The 19,293-nt window shown below is 38.4% G+C and overlaps 1 protein-coding gene across 6 annotated transcripts in view; it reads left to right on the top strand.

Annotated features, from left to right (window-relative positions):
- Positions 1-18,387, top strand: part of LOC127454929 (pleckstrin homology domain-containing family A member 1-like) — a 33,503-nt gene extending 15,116 nt beyond the window's left edge. For 2 of the 6 annotated variants that reach the window (XM_051722462.1, XM_051722463.1), the window contains exons 5-13: positions 563-660; positions 3,054-3,176; positions 7,476-7,619; positions 9,016-9,084; positions 9,958-10,022; positions 10,209-10,272; positions 10,381-10,470; positions 11,750-11,824; positions 16,795-18,387. In XM_051722462.1, the coding sequence (XP_051578422.1) occupies positions 563-660; positions 3,054-3,176; positions 7,476-7,619; positions 9,016-9,084; positions 9,958-10,022; positions 10,209-10,272; positions 10,381-10,470; positions 11,750-11,824; positions 16,795-17,103 (1,037 nt within the window). In that variant the 3' untranslated portion in view covers positions 17,104-18,387. The remainder of the gene's footprint in view (positions 1-562; positions 661-3,053; positions 3,177-7,475; positions 7,620-9,015; positions 9,085-9,957; positions 10,023-10,208; positions 10,273-10,380; positions 10,471-11,749; positions 11,825-16,794) is intronic. The other 4 variants (XM_051722464.1, XM_051722467.1, XM_051722466.1 and 1 more) reach the window with 4 other exon arrangements.
- The last annotated feature ends 906 nt before the right edge of the window (positions 18,388-19,293 follow it).

Raw genomic sequence — 19,293 nt, 5'->3', positions numbered from 1 at the left:
ACTTCAGTGTCAGATGGTGGAGGCTGGTAGAAAGGAATTCTGCAAAGCTTTAACCACACAAGGACACACAATAAGATAACTAGGCAAGAGTGTGACTCTTGGTACATGGCAGAACATTTCTAAACCGCAGCACATAAGGGAACATCCAACATGTGTACATGTTTATTGTGAGCATTCACCTCTTCATCCCAGCAAACAGCAACTGAATTAACACTAAATGGAGTCCAGCTCCATTTCCCTGTAGCTTTTCACCCTGAAATTGATTCACACATTCTGATTGACTTGATGGGCTGACACTATGGAAATGCATAAAGTCTACTGTGCTCTAATAAAAGCTTTCTGTGTCCAAGTTTTTTTTTTTTTTTTTTTTTTTTTTAAAACACTAAACCTTTCATTCTGATGCACTGAGATCTCACAGAGATAATCTGTGAGTAATATTAGAGATGTTTTATATATATATATATATATATATATATATATATATATATATATATATATAGGGGTTATGAAACATTTCATGATGGAAAATGGGGTTAAGTTCTGTCTTTCTCTTTCTCTGCAGTCATTAATGCGGGAATGAGGAAGTACTTTCTGCAGGCTAATGATCAGCAGGATCTAGTGGAGTGGGTTAATGCGCTCAACAATGCAACCAAAATCACAGTGAGTGGACACACACAAAACATACAGGCGTAAATGTAGACAACCTACAGTACTGTGCAAAAGTGAGGGCACTTGTGCATGTTTTTAGAAATAATGCCATAGTAGTAAACTAACTTATGAACTAACATGATAATTTAACTTAAAAATAATTGTAAAAAATTATTTGTCTTAAGACAAATTAACAAAAACGCAGATTTACCCTAATGTTCTTTTCTTTGCATGCAAATAAGTACTCTCTTTCAAGCTTTTGTTCAGTTTAAATTAGTTGTCTATTTGGCTATTAAACAAACTTGCATGCTAATCTAATGGCCAAGACTACTACACACTCACAGTGGAACATGTAAAGAAAAGATGAAGCCATTCGGGGAATTTGAATTTTTCTGACAAGTAAATTGTGGTTTGTGTTGTTTTTCAGCTGTACTTGCAAGTATGCAAGTAATGCATGTCAAAGTATGCCAAACAATAAAGTACAAGCCGAATTGCATTAAGAAAACATTCCTACGCACTTACTGTGACAGTTTCCTTATTGGAGTGCTGTCTTTTTCCCCTTTGTGAGTACATGTCGAGTCACACGCACACACACACAGGAAGTTGAAAGTTTCTAAAAAAAAAACCATGTCCTATTCTTTTTTCTTTTCTTTTTTTTTTTTTTTGAAGCCGTGCGTATCTCATCCTGATGGCTTTGTCTGTGTGTGAGTCACTTGGCTGACTAATGGGAAATTGTATTGTTTGAACAACCCTCACCTCGGGGTCATCACTGCTTCAGAATGCCCTCACACACACACACACAGACACAAACACGCGTGCGCGCGCATACGCAAACGCTACAATGTCTCTGTCTCTCCTCTACTCTTTCTCTGTTTCTATGCATCACTAATACATATTACACTTCCACGTGCAACGGCAGGAATCTCTCACTGTATGCCAGAGAGACTTGGAGCGTGGGCTTATGGATTGAAGGCTACACAGTTAGCTGTTGTTGAGTCAGGCCTGTTTCACACCGCACCCATAAGGGGCAACAGCGGGCTTGCGTGTGATTTCACACCAACAGCGTTGCTGCATAACACCTGTGGCTCAGTACATAAAATAAAGTGATTTCTGGGTTTCTGCTAGGGGTGGGTGATATACCAATTAAAATTTCAACTGGTAAGGTAGAATTGTGTCCACCGATACAAATTTTTGATTATCGTCTATATCGTGTTTATGTAAAAGCAACATGTTATAGAAAGCACATTCTAATTAGGGATGCACCGATACCACTTTTTCTCTTCCGATTCCGATATCGGAAATCTCAGTATCGGCCGATACCGATCCCAAGCCGATACCAGTGTTGTTTTTTTTGCATAATCAGTTTAGAATATCTTTACATTATTGTGTTGAACTAATTGGGAGTACTCTTTCATATGTAAAGAAAAACAAACATCTAACCACATTATTTCAACATAAATGTATAGCTTATTTGAAAAACTTTATTGTTAACTAGTATACTGGATAATGTAGCAGCAAAATTAACAGTAATTCCAGTCTTCAAGTCGTCAGTTGAAAAGAAACCAGTGGTTTTTTTTTATTTATTTTTTTTTAATTTTTTTTATATGTTTCAACTTGCATCTGGACTTTAAAGGATTCAGATCTCTTTTTTGTTCAATTTAGTTGTAAGACATCAGTCCACTTTTCATTCACACAGTTATTTTCTGGAACCCATTCAACTTAAATATTGTTATAAATTGTAAACAAATACTAATGATGACAATAATAATAATATAATAATAATAATACATTTTTGTTAATATTATTATTATTATTGACTTTAATTTTTAATACACCTGTAATATATTTAAATCGTGCACATTTTAAACCCTCATGCTTTTATTTTGACACTCTAAACTCTTCTGTATATGTTTGTAGGCAAGTTCACAGCAGTTAAATTCACTTCTTATTCAAATTCTAAAATGCGTACTATAAGTGAACCGAACTGTTGAGCATCTACATCTGAGATGCTGTTCTTGAGTAGCACTCAAATATTGCGCACCGCTGTGAAGGCTAAAAATAGCTGTGAGTGCATCACCAGCCTGTGTGTGAGTTTGTATCAACAGAGCAGCACCATTCACTAACGTGCTGGCGCTGCGCATACTATACATTTACTTATTAAACACAGCCTTTTGTGATTCACAGAGCTATCGGACTCGTCGGACCGATACCCGATCCGTCTAAAAGCTTCAGTATTGGCGCCAATACCGATCCAGGTATCGGATTAGCTATAAACTGCTTAAATCATCTGCTTTCAGTCAGACTTACCGAATAGAAAATGCTGTTTGTGTGCGTGTCACCACATGTTTGTTGTCAGTATCTCTCTTGATCTTTCCTTTTTCATTGCATCCCTTTCTCTCTCTCAGGTTCCTAAGTCCTCTGATGGCGTCCACTCTGAGGGTCAGAGGTCGGCTGCTAATTGCAACAAGAAACAGGGCCCATACAGGACTGAGATTATTGCTGGAGTTGCTGTCGTGACACCGACACAGGTACTCTCAATCACTCAGGCAAATGATTTTGACACACAAACAGGGAAAATACACACCTGTTCAATCAGACACATTCTGGTAAGTTGAATCTTATGAATCTGGGTCATATTCCACATGAAAAACAAAATAAATTATATTTTGCATTTAGGTAATGAAGACAATTTTAGGACTTTTAAGATTTTTTGGCATTGTGATATTGAAATGTATTCCAAGATTTACTCTGTGTGTCTGTGTGTGTCTGTGTGTCTGTGTCTGTGTCTGTCTTTGTGTGTGTGTGTGTGTGTGTGTGTGTATAAAATAAAAACATTAAGAGACCACTGCAAAATTATCAGTTTCTTTGGATTTACTATTTATAGGTATGTGTTTGAGTAAAATTAACATTTTTGTTTTATTCTATAAAGTACTGACATTTCTCCCAAATTCCAAATGAATATATTGTCATTTAGAGCAAGAGTCTTCAAAAGGGGGTCTGCCTTTGGTACCGCAGGGGGTCCGCAAATTATTGTTTGATCCACCATTGGCGTTTGTAATAATCAATCACTCACTCGCACGCGAGTGACAGCGAGAGAGAGAGAGGAGTATGAATTTTAGTCTATCCACATGTTGAAGTCCTTTGCAGCTGCATGCCAAATCTTAAAGTGTGACCGAACAGCGCTTGTCAGTAGAAGCGCGCAGCCTGGACAAACCTTCACACGGCCACCGCTCATCATGAGCCGCATAATGCACGACACGCATCAGGTTCAGCAGCGCTGCAGTGGAGGGTCGCGCGAGTAAACGCGTCTGCTTTGCATTGGTCGTGCTGTGCGGTTGAGCAGATGACAGCCTACATTTTTTTTTTTTTTTTTTTGTATTAGTTGCTTTTTGCTTTCAGAACAATAGCTTACTTGCCTGATGTAAATAAATAGTTACCGCAGAGATGATCAAGCTGGCATACATGGTCCTGACTCCTTAACGTTCCACACTAACAAGACGGTGACTCTGAAATCAACGTAATATAAGTCATACATTAAGCCATTTTTTTCCTCATTACAAATTTTTACTCAATGAAATGAACAGTCATTTTGAAATATATATCAAATCAATCACTTACATGAGATGAAGACTCCATTTTAGTAACCTTATAAAAGTTGTTTTATTCTGCATGGAAAGGGTCTGTCTGTTTTTCTTTCTGTCTGTCTGTCTATCTGTCTATCTTATCTGTCTGACTTTTTCTTTCTTTTTGGAGGAGGTTTGGCACAGGGATTAACAAGGAAAATTAAAAATGTCACTTCATGTCAAACATGTTGCAGACACCTGCTGTCTCTGCTGAAAAGACCAGCTAAAACCAGCCTAAGCTGGTCAGTTAGCTTGTTTCAGAGGGGGTTTGAACACTTTTTAGCTGGTCAGGCTGGGAGACCAGCTAGCCTCTCAGCTTAAACCAGCTTGGCCAGGCTGACCAGCCAAGACCACCCTGACCAGCTAAGATCAGCATGACTAGCCTGATGAGCTAAGACCAGCCTGAACAGCTAAAAAAATTGTTCAAAACCCTTTTAAAACCAGCCAACCAGCTTATGCTGGTTTTAGCTGGTCTTTTCAGCAGGGCAGCATTTAATAATTATTTCAATGGCTTTGCAGTGTAAACATCATGAAGTATGTACATACAATAATATGGTACTGTAGCACCAAACACATTTTTATAGGCATAAAACGCAACACTCAGTTTTATTCAATATGTAACGGGGGTCTCAGCTCTGTCTTTCTACCCACAAAGGGGTCCTTGGCCTGAAAATTGTTGAGGACCCCTGATTTAGAGTTATTTATTTGCAGAAAATGACAACTGGTCAAAATAACAAAAAAGATGCAATGTTTTTCAGACCTCGAATAATGTAAAGAAAACAAGTTCATATTCATTTTTAAACAACACAATACTAATGTTTTAACTTAGGAAGAGTTCAGAAATCAATATTTGGTGGAAAAACCATGATTTTCAATCACAGCTTTCATGCATCTTGCATGCTCTCTACCAGTCTTTCACATTGCTGTTGGGTGACTTTATACCACTCCTGGCGCAAAAATTCAAGCAGCTCGGCTTTGTTTGATGGCCTGTGGCCATCCATCTTCCTCTTGATCACATTCCAGACATTTTCAGTGGGGTTCAGGTCTGGAGATTGGGCTGGCCATGACAGGGTCTTGATCCGGTGGTCCTCCATCCACACATTGATTGACCTGGCTGTGTGGCATGGAGCATTGTCCTGCTGGAAAAACCAATCCTCAGAGTTAGGGAACATTGTCAGAGCAGAAGGAAGCACATTTCCTTCCAGGATAACCTTGTATGACGCTTGATTCATGCATCTTTCACAAAGACGAATTTGCCCGATTCCAGCCTTGCTGAAGCACCCCCAGATCATCACCGATTCTCCACCAAATTTCACAGTGGGTGCGAGACACTGTGGCTTGAAGGCCTCTCCAGGTCTCCGTCTAACCATTAGATGACCAAGTGGAGGATCAGTGATGATCTGAGGGTGCTTCAGCAAGGCAGGAATCGGGCATATTCTTCTTTGTAAAGGACGCATGAATTAAGCCACGTACAAGGTCTGTGTTTCCCATTAATTACCTAGACTGTGGCGGCCCGCATAATGAGCTGTTGCGTTTTGCACCGTTGCTTCGGCAAAGCATCTCTCAGTCAGCCACCGCCCAACCAGGCATTTTGAGGACACAGCATCGTTTGAGGTAAGTAACGTTAACTAACGTTACAGTATCCACTGCACTTATCCACTAGTCTAAACACAATTTTATCATTATCAATGTACGATAGCAAACAGATAACATTACTGCAGAAGTTATCGATAATTAATGTTAATCTAACATTAGCAAAGTTAGGTAATGTTAACATTAGGTAACATTAATGTTAGCAAATGATGTTAGCTGTCAGTCTCCTCGCTTATGTTGACTGACATATCCGGCTGCTTATAACGTATGTAACGTTATATCTATCAAGCTAACATTAGATCATTTGCTAATGTTAACGTTAATACCAGCGGCTCTGACAACGTAAATACTTTCAGCATCTGAGGAGCATGTTGGCTCATCATATAACGTTGGGCTATTTGTAATTTTAAAGCTAGGGTGTGTAATCCAGAGAGGCTAGCAGTTAGCAAGCTAGCTTTGAAAGCATAGAGCCTGCCCTCGCTTCAGAGGTGTCTCCAAAGCCACGCCTTCTCTATCACACATGAACACACACAGAGCAGAGACGTGTTAGTGGAATCGATCGCAACGGTTTCAGATTCTCATGTCTCATTCACAGGTTATATATTACAATAATAACGAACGTAAACGGCTTATTTACGGTTATTATGTTTAAAAAAAAAAAAGAAGAAAAAACTGTTTTAAAAAAAGTTAAAACATTTCACAATAATATAATGTCATACGTTTTTTTTTTTGTTTTTATATATTGTATATATATTTTTTGCATGTTAGAGTTTTCACGATGAGAGCTTGGTTGGCTCGGATGATGATTTCAGTACGCGCTGATGATGTGTGATTGTCTGCGTGAACAAGTTGCGCAGCAGTATGCAAATATAGATTGACAGACAGGAAGGACATCCTATCATTACATTCGGACCGAATGCAATGATTGGTCGATAATTTTTTTTTTAGTCCTGTCCCTTCCACAGAAGAGAGAGATATTTTTTTTTTACATTTAGACCACTTAAATTATTGATTGCTATCAGGATGTGAAGAGACTTTCAACCAGTATAACAAAACATTTTTATGGAAAAGATTACACACCCTAGCTTTAACTCATAGTTGGTGCCAGATGGGCTGGTTTGTGTATTTATGTAACTGCTGATCTCCTGGGATTTTCATGCACAACAGTCACTAGAATTTACTTTGAATGGTGCCAAAAACTAAAAACATCCAGCGAGCGGCAGTTCTGTGGACGGAAATGCCTTGTTGATGAGAGAGGTCAACAGAGAATGGCCAGACTGGTTCGAAGTCTACGGTAACTCCGATAACCGCTTTGTACAATTGTGTTGAGAGGAATATCATCTCAGAATGCTATTCAGAGATGTTGGTTGGTGCTGTTTTGGCGGCACACGGGGGACCTACATGACATTAGGCAGGTGGTTTTAATGTTGTGGCTGATCGGGGTGTGTGGGTGTGTGTGTGTGTGTGTGTGTGTGTGTGTGTGTGTGTGTGTGTGTGTGTGTGTGTGTGTGTGTATATATATATATATATATATATATATATATATATATATATATATATATATATATATATATATATATAATATGATTTTTCTTTTTCTCTCTGTTTCAGCAGGAAGGGGAGGGGGGTCACAGTGTTGGAGTAGAGAAGGTGAACTTGAGGAAGACTCTTAACCATCCACCATATTTGCAAACCAGAGCAGCACAGGATCAGACTGTTATTAAAGCAGGATACTGCGTCAAACAGGGTGCTCTGGTGAGTCTGAGGAAGGGGGGTTTTAATCGTAGTCTTGTGGTCCCAGGTTTGTATATGTTCAAGACTGCTAAAGTATTAAGAAGCCTAAAAAATAAGGATAATAAGTTTTGAACATTAAAGATCCCTTGTGTCGGGGGCCTGGGTAGCTCAGCGAGTATTGACGCTGACTACCACCCCTGGAGTCGTGAGTTCGAATCCAGGCTGTGCTGAGTGACTCCAGCCAGGTCTCCTAAGCAACCAAATTGGCCCGGTTGCTAGGGAGGGTAGAGTCACATGGGGTAACCTCCTCATGGTTCTCGCTCACAATGGGGCGCGTGGTAAGTTGTGCGTGGATCGCGGAGAGTAGCATGAGTCTCCACATGCGGAGTCTCCGCGGTGTCATGCACGACGAGCCACGTGATAAGATGCGCGGGTTGACTGTCTCAGAAGCGGAGGCAACCGAGACTTGTCCTCTGCCATCCGGATTGAGGTGAGTAACTGCACCACCATGAGGACCTACTAAGTAGTGGGAATTGGGCATTCCAAATTGGGGGAAAAGGGGATAAATAAATAAATAAAAAAGATCCCGTGAAATCAAAATAAAAGTTTTTCTGCTTAGTTTAGTACATATCTATTAGCTTTAAAGTCATCTATATGCTAGTGTACTTCTAAACATTGATAAAATTCGTTTTCAGAAGATAAAAGCATTTCAAATATGCAGTCTCTCTCTTCAGGCTAAAAAGACTCATGGAAAATCCATGACTCACATAGAGGTTCAGAAACCTTGTCCAATCAAATGCCATCTTGAATTGAATGCACCCTACCCCTACAACTGTTCAGCGCGCCTGGCTGTGTTGTAACTGTAGTTGATCATGCCTTCGCAGAGCACTTCGAAGGGAACACAATCCATGCTCTAGGCTCGTTCCAAACAGATTTTCCAATAAGAATCGATTAAAGTGAGTTCTGACTGTACCCACATTACTTTCTTCCGTGGAAGGAAAGTTGTTGGCATAATGTTCGGTCTCAGTCACCATTTGCTATTATTGTATGGAAAACAAAATGCAGTGAAATTGAATGGTGGCTGAGTCTATCGTCCCTAACATTCTGCCTTAAAGGAATAGTTCACCCAAAAATGAAAATTCTGTCATCATTTACTCACCCTCATACCATATAAGATGTGTATGACTTTCGTTCTTCTGCTTAACACAAATGAAGATTTTTTTTAGAAGAATATCTCAGCTCTGTAGGTCCATAAAATGCAAGTGAATGGTGATCAGGCCTTTGAAGCTCCAAAAAGGATATACTTTTGGTGTATACTGTATGTAAAATCAATCTGTCATGATTTATTAATTGTATAAATCTTTTGGTAACTACTGGACAGAATTAATTCCAGGTCAATGTTTTCCTCTTCTGTCAGATGAAGAACTGGAAACGGAGATATTTCGTTTTGGAGCAGAACTCCATGAGTTACTTCAAGTCTGAGCAGGTATGTTGTACATTTACTCTTCACTTATGCAATAATAATTGCTGATATTTTGTATTGAATGCTTCTCTATACAGTTCACACCAGCATCCTTGCTTTGGCTTTCTGTTTAGTTTGACTGGCTTTTATATTTGTTGCTCTTAATTTGTATAGAGTTAGCAGATTTAGAAGGCCTCTTATGCCAGATAATGTCAGACTGCTGTTTTATGAAAGCAAGATCATATTAGTTCTAGTTATTCTTTGCACTAGGGTTTTTCTTTTTTTAAGTATGAACAAAAGATAAAGCAAATACCAGCGTTCTGTCTCAACATGAACAGCACTCTGTCTATGAAATTCCAAGCATCTGCCAGTTGTGTGATTTTTGCTTTCAGAGGAAGAACTAGTTGCTGGATTTGGCAGAGTTTGTGAGGATAATAGCATCATCTTTGAAAGATATACAGGATTCATTTTTTGTTTTGTTTTTTAAAGCACTTTATAGCAAGTGAACATTATATCCTTGAGCAGAACTATATATTCTACTTAAATATGAATTAAATAATTGTTGCCTAACTTCTAGACAGATGGAAATTCTGAATCTACATACAATTTTAAAGATTTTATTCAGTATAAATGTTTGCAGAGAAAGCTGCCCCAATATTTGAATTAGCTATTGTGCTGGTTTCTTTTCTATAATCTGTGGCATAATCAATTTCAGATTTACCCACTTAAGAAAAGTGACCAACCCCAGTTTGGTTTTTACATGTCACTCAGAGGACCCCTTCCTGTCTAAGTGAACGGATCTTGACCAGAATAACCTGCAAAGTGGACCACACTCATACCAGTAGTCAAAGATCTGGCCGCCTTATTTGTTTCTCTCGTTCTTGTTTTCTCTTTCAGGAAAGGGAGCCTTTGCGGGTTATTCTTCTTAAGGAGGTCAATAAGGTGCAGGAGTGCAAACACGGGTATAAAACAAGTGCAGCATTTCAGCCAATAAAATGTTCTTTTTATAATCGTGTTATATCATAAAATTATGTATTCTTACATTCTGAATTTTTTCTTCTGTAAGAAATATCATGATGTATATTTATATTTATAGACTGCAACAGTTTTTTTTGTTTTTGTTTTTTTTAATCTGTTTTTATTTTCAGTGAAATAATGATGCGAGACAACCTCTTCGAAGTCGTCACAACCTCCAGAACATTTTATGCCCAGGTGGGATGTCCTGGCATGCATCACTGTTCGCCTTGGCGAACAATAAAGTGGGCGGTGAAAAGAAATCCCATTAATTTAAATCTAGTTATTTGTGTCATTCTGTTTCAGGCTGATAGTCCAGAGGAGATGCATAGCTGGATCAAGGCTATTTCCGGAGCCATAGTGGCTCAGAGGGGCCCGGGCCGGTCCGCAGCCTCTGTATGTACACACACATTTACATAAGCTAGATGATACACACATACAACATACTGACATAGGCACACATAGTATATCCAAAAACAGGTAGTCACTCTGACTGTGAGCAAAACAATGGAGCATAAATTCATATGTGGAATGTGTGATGTGCTTGTGCAGATGTTTTTAAAAAAAAATGTTTATGATTTCTCAAAACCACAGTAGTTTATCTGCACATTGTCTATCTCACTCTTTCACACATATGCCTGCAAACCCACTTACCACAGGTGTGAACTGACTCCAATAACCTGACTGCAGTGGTTTTGGTTTAAGATTGGTAATAATTTAAGTGTTATTTCACTTGTATGTGAGCCACGATCTGTCCGTTTCATAGATTTCTCTCTCTCACGCTCTCTCCCCACCTACAGTGTCCCCAAATACTATTTGGCCATTATTCCGGGTTTAGTACAAGTTAAGCTCAATCAACAGCATAATGTTGATTATCACTTAAATTAATTTAGACTAAAAAGCAAAAATCTGGGTTGTGAAAGTGAATGGGGCCAATCTGTAAACATTAAAATACTCACCGTTTCAAAAGTATAGCCACAAGACATGAACAATATGTGTGTTAACATGATATTAGTGTGCTAAAATCGCTTACCTTTTCTGTGTAAATTTATGTCCTGCTTTACAACTTCATTGCCATGATGTCTAAGTGTCTTAAAATGACTGTAAGAACGATGATTTAAACAACTTTACAGCTCAAATGATACACAAGTTTTAACAGAATGAAAAGCTTCACATTTCTGCCTTTAAACCCTCCAAATTTGGCCCCATTCACTTCCATTGTAAGTGCTTCACTGTAACCTCGATTTTTGCTTTTTTTAAAGGGACAAGTCGAATTTGTGTTTTGTGGTAATCAACATTATGCCACAAATGCTGTCGATTGAGCTAAACTTGTATTGAACCTGGAATATTCCTTTTAACCAACACTCAAACATGCATGAATGTGATTGCATTCGACAGCAAAATATCAATGTAAAACAGTACATATATAGTTCAGAATTATTCTGACACTTTTTGGTTGTCAAACTTAGTGAAACACAAAGTATAGAGTGATGTTTTAGGATCATATCTTTGCAGATGCAACTTGGTTTGCTATTTTGCTATTTAATGCAGTGACATTAAGTGTGGCATAAGCATCCATACACTTTCTGGGGCAACTGTATCTCTCCTGCTCCTTCCTGCTCTTTCTTTCTCTCTCTTATTCTTCCTCTAACGTAGCTCTGCACTGTTGTTTCAGATGCGTCAGGCCAGAAGGCATTCAAGCCCATGTATTCAGAGGTACACACCACGCGTCACTCAAGGCAGCACGTATGTGAGCTCCGCTCCTTGACCTGCCCTTTTTCCCTCTTCCCCGCTTCACTTTAATAGAGTCGCTAACGCACATACACACACGGACATACCTAGCTTAATCTTTTCCACTTTGCTTTTTCAAAATAGGAAACTTTAGACACATACCTAACTGCTCCAATACATCTCTGCCATCGAGTGCTGTACAAAATATGTAAAAATAATCTTGAACCAGAATACGCTCATTTTATTACCGGAATACATATTTCTGCTGACCTCATGTTTGTCTGCTAATTATCTCCTTGTATTTTCTCATCTGTTTCTTCTCAACACAGAGTGGCTCCTTCATTTGAACTAACGGTTAATATTGGCACCCTTCTCCATTTCTCATGCTTCTGCCTTTCTACCAGCCCACTGCAGTCTTCCGCTACACAGCCAAAACGCATGTTTCACGTGTTTCGAACGCTGTTGACAGCACATCTGTGTCTATTTGTTTATTGATGTAACATGTGGTTCATGACGTTTATCGACAATGTGTTTTTTTACCCTCCTAAATCTATTAATAATTGATTAAAGGCAACTTGAAATGACATCAGCCGGAAAGGAAATTTGCTTCTAAGGCAGAGCACATTATTACATTTTGTATGTTATTTTGTATCGTGTAATCAATCATTTTGATTTGATGTTGACTTTAAACCTTCCCATTCCCTACTAAATTATTTCTAAGGTAACTTACACATATTTCCAAACCTCACAGATTCACAGTTTAACAAATTCACAATTACTAATAAGTTTGTTTTTTATATATGATATATGAATTACGTTGTAGTTACACATGCTTTGGCGTTTTAGCATTTTGTGCGGTAAACTCTAACATCAGGACCTTAGTCACTCCTGTTATTAGATTAGTCTGTATGATCATGTCTGCACTTTCTCACAAAATCATTTAGTAAAATGTTGTGGACACTTCGGAGAAGTTACTCTGATGCTTTATGGTTAAATTGGTTTAAGAATGACTTTTTGTTGTTGTTCTTTTGTTGTTTAGCAGTCCTCAAACTGATGATAGAATATCACAGGTGCACTTAGTCATTTTATCCACACTAAAAACTTTCACACAAACATGAAAAGCAGGACCTCAAGTGGTGAGTGCGAACACACCACAAAATGCTTCCAAGATACAGCCACATGATGGCGAACAGGGAGAAAGTTTGCGGCAGACCATGCACTAATAAAAACCACCACCAACAACGTATGAAAATGTGTTGGTATTGAATCCAAGAATGTTATAAAATTGAACATTTTATGTATGTAGTATGATAAACAAAACATAAGCGAATATCTCCAGTGTAAAGTGGCAGCAGTTAATAAGAAAATTTTAATGCAACCACGCCAATAGGTAAATTTATTATATATTGAACAATTCAGTGTATAAAGATTAAATAGGTATAAATGGTTATTTTAAATAAATATAAAATATATTATAAACATAATTCAGGTAATTAAAATGCATTGCATTTGTGGGATATAGTAAAGCATCAAAACAATACAAAAAAACAAATGGCTTTAAAAGGCAATATGTTGTTTATTTACATATTGAACATACATTAAGCCTATCATTGGCATACAGTCCACAGCAATCCATTTTCGCATTTGAGTTTGTCATTCTGTCTGAGATTGATTTATTATAAGGGCTTGTCTAAGAACACGTCAGTGTACACATGCATCAGACAGACGCTTACAGAGCATCTCACTTTGGTTGTATCATCTCAGAAACACAGTGGTTTTAGGTCGCTGTGCCAATTTAAACATAGTTTTAAACTTAAAGGGCACCAGAAAAAAGGTTCACCTAAGAATGAAAATTCTCTCATCATTTACTCGCCTCTAATGCCATCCCAGTTGTGTATGACTGACTTTCTTCTGCAGAACACAAACAAAGATTTTTTAGAAGAATATCTCAGCTCTGTAGGTCCATACAGTGCAAGGGAATGGTGATCAGGCCTTTGAAACTCCATAAAGAAGATAAAGTCAGCATAAAAGTAATCCATAAGACTTCAGTGGTTTAATGAATGTCTTCTAAAGCCATCCTGTAGGTTTTGGGTGAGAACAGACAAAAATAAAACTCCTTTTTAACTGTACATCTTTCCATTGCTGTCTCTAGGCACAATCATGATTTCAAGCTAGCTGTCAAGATGCTGGCTTTATTTTTTGGAGCTTCAGAGGCCTGATCACCATTCACTTGCAATGAATGGACCTACAGAACTGATATATTCATCTAAAAATCTTCTGTTTGTGTTCAGCAGAAAAAAGAAAGTTATACATACCTTTGATGGGATGAGGGCTAGAAAATGATGAGAATTTTCCTTTTTGGGTGAACTAACCATTTATAAAAACTCATCTCGTGATCCCTGCATTCGAATTTGCACTCCATCTAGCTGTGTTTGAATGCAAGAACGTGTCCCTCATCTTTTGTTTTCACTAACGCAAGCCTGAATTTTCACTCAAGCAATCCTTAAGCCCCGTACAGCGTACACGCATGCAGCAGCTTTATTGTTTAATGTTGCTAATCAACTGTGAAGTTGCTCTAACATTATTTGTGGACTGCACGTCTGGCCTTATCTCTTGAAAATCTGAGAAAAAGACTTATTAGACATATTGCTGGTAAAACTCAGATATCATTCTAATTTGACAAGGAATCAGTTTTCTTGTCACCAAAAAATTTACATTCATCAAGGGAGTGTGTTTTTATATGAACTGCAGCAGTGCTCATTGCATCATATCATTAACAAGACGTACAGTCTATCAATGTAGGAATCAAACTCACTCAGACTGCTGATAATTTATTTTCCATGCAACATTTTTTTATTATATCCATGAATGTTGTTGCAGACTAATCATATAACAGTCAAATCGCTCACAGAAACATTTAACTTCTCTTTCTTTCCTGCACTCGACAACTTCAGTAACTCAAAGGAGACGGATGATGTGAGCTCCACTGACACTCTCTTAACTCCTATTGGTTGTCGCTCCCAAAAGTCGCTCCTCTTTTGCATAAAGTTAAACTTTTCACAATTTTCTCATGTTGCTGGACATGCCCACATCTAGTCGCAATAGGTCGCTGTCGCTTGTGTTGCCGGAAGTCACCAGCTCTCATTGAAAATGAATGAGATCAAAATGCTGTGTCTCGTTTGGAAGGATGCATCCTCCAGAGGTCGTATTTTTCGGCCACATCATCGAGGCTGTCTCGTTTCAGAAAAGCGAGTAGGACACTTCGAATGCGGCCTTTGAATGCGACATTCTTTCACGGGAATTCGGAGGATGCATGAGGTGTATCCTTCGTGGGCACTCACAACCCACAATTCTTTGCTTCAGCGGAAATGTCTAAAAATACGCTAATTTGCACGTAATTATGATGTTCAAACGCAAGTAATGTTAATTCACAAGTTTAAGTACCTCAGTAGATGGGTGCAGAGTATATAATATGTATAATTATATTAATATATAATTAAAATAAAGTATTAGACTAAAAGTACACCTGTAAAATCTATTTTCTTTTCTCTCTACATCATTATATCTCTCCTAAAATTTACGTCATACATTCCCTTCCAGATGGACTTTGTTCCCTTCTCAATCAAAGCGCTCGCGCTTGTTAAAGAGTGGCGTGCTGTCATAGCAACCATGTTACGTTCCGTTTCCGTTTGTCCTGCGAAGGCCGTCTCGATTAAACAAGGCTTGTTTAAAGGAGGACACTCTGTATACTGCAGCCTTCAAAGGACGCGTCCTACCTAGCATGCAGCCTTCCAAACGAGACACAGCCATTGTCGCTGGAAATCGATGCATGTGTATACGGGGCTTGAGGCCCTTTCGCAATATCCACACACGCGGTCTTGGTGTTTGGCCACAGTGTTCAAGTAGACGTGAAGAATGCGGGTTTGTGTATGCCTTTTGATTTGCAAGGTAGGACACTCGTAGACTTAGCAATGTTTGTCCTGGTTGCAACAGCTGTTTTTGTAGGTGTTCTCAGAAGACTGATTGTTGTTGGTAGTGGTATCTGTTAAATGGCCTACTTAAAATGCGAAGCGGTATTAAGGCTGTGGGTTAAGTGCACTGAACTTTGCACTTAAGTGAGCAAGACCGCAAGTGTGGGTATCGGGACAGGGCCTGAGTGCGGTCTGTACATCTGAGCGTTGCCTATACTGCTTGAGTTTTGCTCACTGCGCCCTGCTGAAAACAGGCAGTACTTCAAGCTTAACAAGATTCATTGTGATATTTTTTTTTTTTTTTTGTTGTTGTTGATATAATTAATCCCACTGAATTAACTCGATTTTGCATCTAGTCTTTGACTGTCTAGTCTTCATGTCTTGCTGTCCTCATTCTTGATGGATGCATCTTGTGCCATGAGCACCACAGTTTTAAGACACTGTGTCAAGGTAAAAGAAGAGCTATTAAAAAGTTTTTTTTTTTTTTTTTTTTTTTTTTTAAGTCTAGCAGTTTTGAACACAAGAACATGTCCTGTGTGATTGAACTCAAGAATGCAGGTCTAACCTTCTCAATCTTTGTGCTTTCTTCCAAACTCTTTAATTCTTATGTTTTTTCATTCATCCTTTCTCTGCCTCTCCTCATCCCTCACTTTTTTCCTTAAATATTCATCATACTTTCCCTCTCCCACCTTCTACCTCTCTCTTTTTCTCATATTCCTTCATGCTCTGTTTTCCAGTGATGGGAATAGCTGGGCTCTCTGAACACTAACACTTCTAATCTGGTGCTCTGCTGTCTGCTGGCTCTAGTCTCTGGTACATCTCGTCTTCTGCTGAGCTCATCCAAAACTTCTTAAACGTTTCTCAGATGTTCTTACAGCTGAGACCTCTCTCAATCATTATTGCATTAGTATTAATGCTTTCTTACTTTTCTCACAACTGTAGCTTCTAATCTTGTTGAACTTCTGTCCAGAACCTCTTGTATATTGACTTGAATGATTGAACATCTCTCCCCTTTTAGGAGCACATTGTTGGCAGCTCCTGTTTCTACCGCCAGCACCCGGGTCACAACACCCTCTGGACGCCCAGCCCTGCCGTGTCAGCCCACCCAGAATCCCATGGTCCCACGAGGCCTGGCCTGGGACAGCGAGCACTTCATGAGCCTGCTGCCCCTGCCCCGCCCACATGCCCGCCTGTCACTGCAAGAAACCCGCCTCTCAAAGTAACTCTCGAATCGCCATGGCGACGACGCAGCAGCTTTGGGATGCGTGACGCTCCATCGCACCAACTTGATCTGGATAGTGCGGATCTGCCAGTCAGTGAGGTGTGATAGTTATATGTCAAGCTTTTAACTGTGACCCAGAGATAAACCCCCATTTTAAATGTACAAGTGGTGGAAGGGTGGTTTTGAAAGAAAGATAACCAGGACTTTTGGTAGATCAAACCTAACTTAACAGGATCCGAGCTGATGGGACTGAACCTGTCGACCAAATTCAGAACTTTAAAACAGGTTATGTCTCTTCATTCATGGGAATCTAGATCAGGAAATTTGGGCTTGGGAGTAACACTACTACCATGAAACAGAACCAAAGTTTCTTCAAAGTACCTCCTGACCTTTTAGCTTCTACTTACACACTCTCCACATCAGCACAAGAGTGGAAAATAAAAATGGATTAAATGTCAAGCAGGAGACCTTTTTAACCTGGGATTTAAAAATATTTTTCAGTTTATGAACACCTTGAAAGGATGTCTGGGAGTGTGTTAGAAGACTGTGGTTGAATTGTGACGAATTAGATTTTTCATACTAACCACAGGTTGGGGTGGGAAGAGGGTCTTTACAAAAAAAAAATTCTGCCTAAGCTTTAACATGCCCCTTTTTCCTGTATTTTTTCTGTACAGATTTCTAATGCCTCTTTTATAACTTTTTTTTATGTACTGTCAATGTGAGTAATTGATCCTGTGGACAAAGCTGGGGTTTATTTTGACTGCCAGCTCATTTTCCTACCTTTTATCCACATGTATAAATGATATGGGTGAATACTTGTAACTGTAATACTATTGTTTGTCTCCTACTCCACTAAATATTTGTGGATTAATTCCACAGTTTATTTAATAATCAATGGGCTATGTACAGTAATACGGAGCGGTCTGACACCGTATAATTTGCCCACTTCCCTGTCATATTGGTGGCCTTTTGGCATTCTTGGTATTACGGGAATATCTGACTAGATGAGTGTCTGTGTGTGTGATTGTGTTTGAATCTGTTGTTAAATTGTTAATGTTTTTTGTCTTGTGTGTTGTTTGGATTTAAGTATGACTACTATGACAAAACGCTACTCAGTGTATGCATATCTTTGCACTGTGATTAGTTTTTGCCCTGCGTGAACTGTTACCTGGAAAGGTCCTGAGGGGCCGTCTAAGAAAGTGCCTGCGTCTTTTTTTTCTCCCAGAAGTCCGGCAGTTTAAAAAAAAAAAAAAAAAAAAAAAAACTTTTTTTTTCTTGTTTTGTGCTGTAATCTTGTTTATATTATTTATTTTAAAAATGTCAAAGCAATAAACCAAGTTTGAATTTACCCAGTTGATTAAATATCACATTTTAAATCTCCATACAAAACAGTTGTTTGTCCATTGATGAAATAAGTAGAATTTATTTTGTATTTTATTTGTATTTATTTTTTTCAGATTGATCTATTAGCCCAAGAGCAGTTTTTGCATGCAGTGACAGTGTCTTAGAGGTGATATATATATTGACAATATTAAAGGGTTAGTTCAACCAAAAATAAGAATTCTGTCATCATTTACTCACCTACGTTGTTCCAAATTCTAATTATTTTCTTCTTTTGAACACAAATGTAGACATTTTGCACCATGTTAAAGCTGCTCTTTTCCATACATCAAATATTATTAGGAGAGTTGTTAATAAAAAAATTTTTTTTTTAAAAAAGCACCATAAAAGTAGCTCGTGCCATATTTCAAATCTTCTGAAAAAAAAAAAAAAAAAAAAAGCATTCTCTTTTAAACATTCTCTAAAATATCATCGTTGTGTCCCATCAAAGAGAGAAAAAAATGGCTTTGGACATGAGGTTGAAACAGGGTAAATAATGGCAGAATTATTATTATTATTGGGTGGACTACTCCTTTAAACCTTCACAGTGGAAATAGTGACTTTATTGCCCTCTGTTGGAAGTTGAAGGCCACTGTAGTTATTCACCAGTCCAACTTTTAAACACAAATATTGGTGAAACTGCTGTAAATAATTCACATTATTCATTAATTGTTATACTATTCTAATATCTTAGGTAATTTACCCAAACTATCAAAGTGGTTCCTGGCCCTACAGCATTTTTAGTTGTCAAAATACATCTATGATTTTGCATGTCGTTTGTGTATGTCTCATGTAAATTTTCACTGACCTCAGTGAGACTGTCATGGACAGGATGTGATGTCACCAGCTATTAGACCTTGACAGCTATGGCATCAGCTGGGATAATATTGGCGAAAATTATACGATGGAAACCTC

The sequence above is a fragment of the Myxocyprinus asiaticus genome, chromosome 17 (assembly GCF_019703515.2).
Source record: "Myxocyprinus asiaticus isolate MX2 ecotype Aquarium Trade chromosome 17, UBuf_Myxa_2, whole genome shotgun sequence".
Lineage (NCBI taxonomy): Eukaryota > Metazoa > Chordata > Actinopteri > Cypriniformes > Catostomidae > Myxocyprinus > Myxocyprinus asiaticus.
The sequence above is the reverse complement of the archived record's forward strand: the minus strand, read 5'-3'. Positions and strand labels throughout refer to the sequence as shown.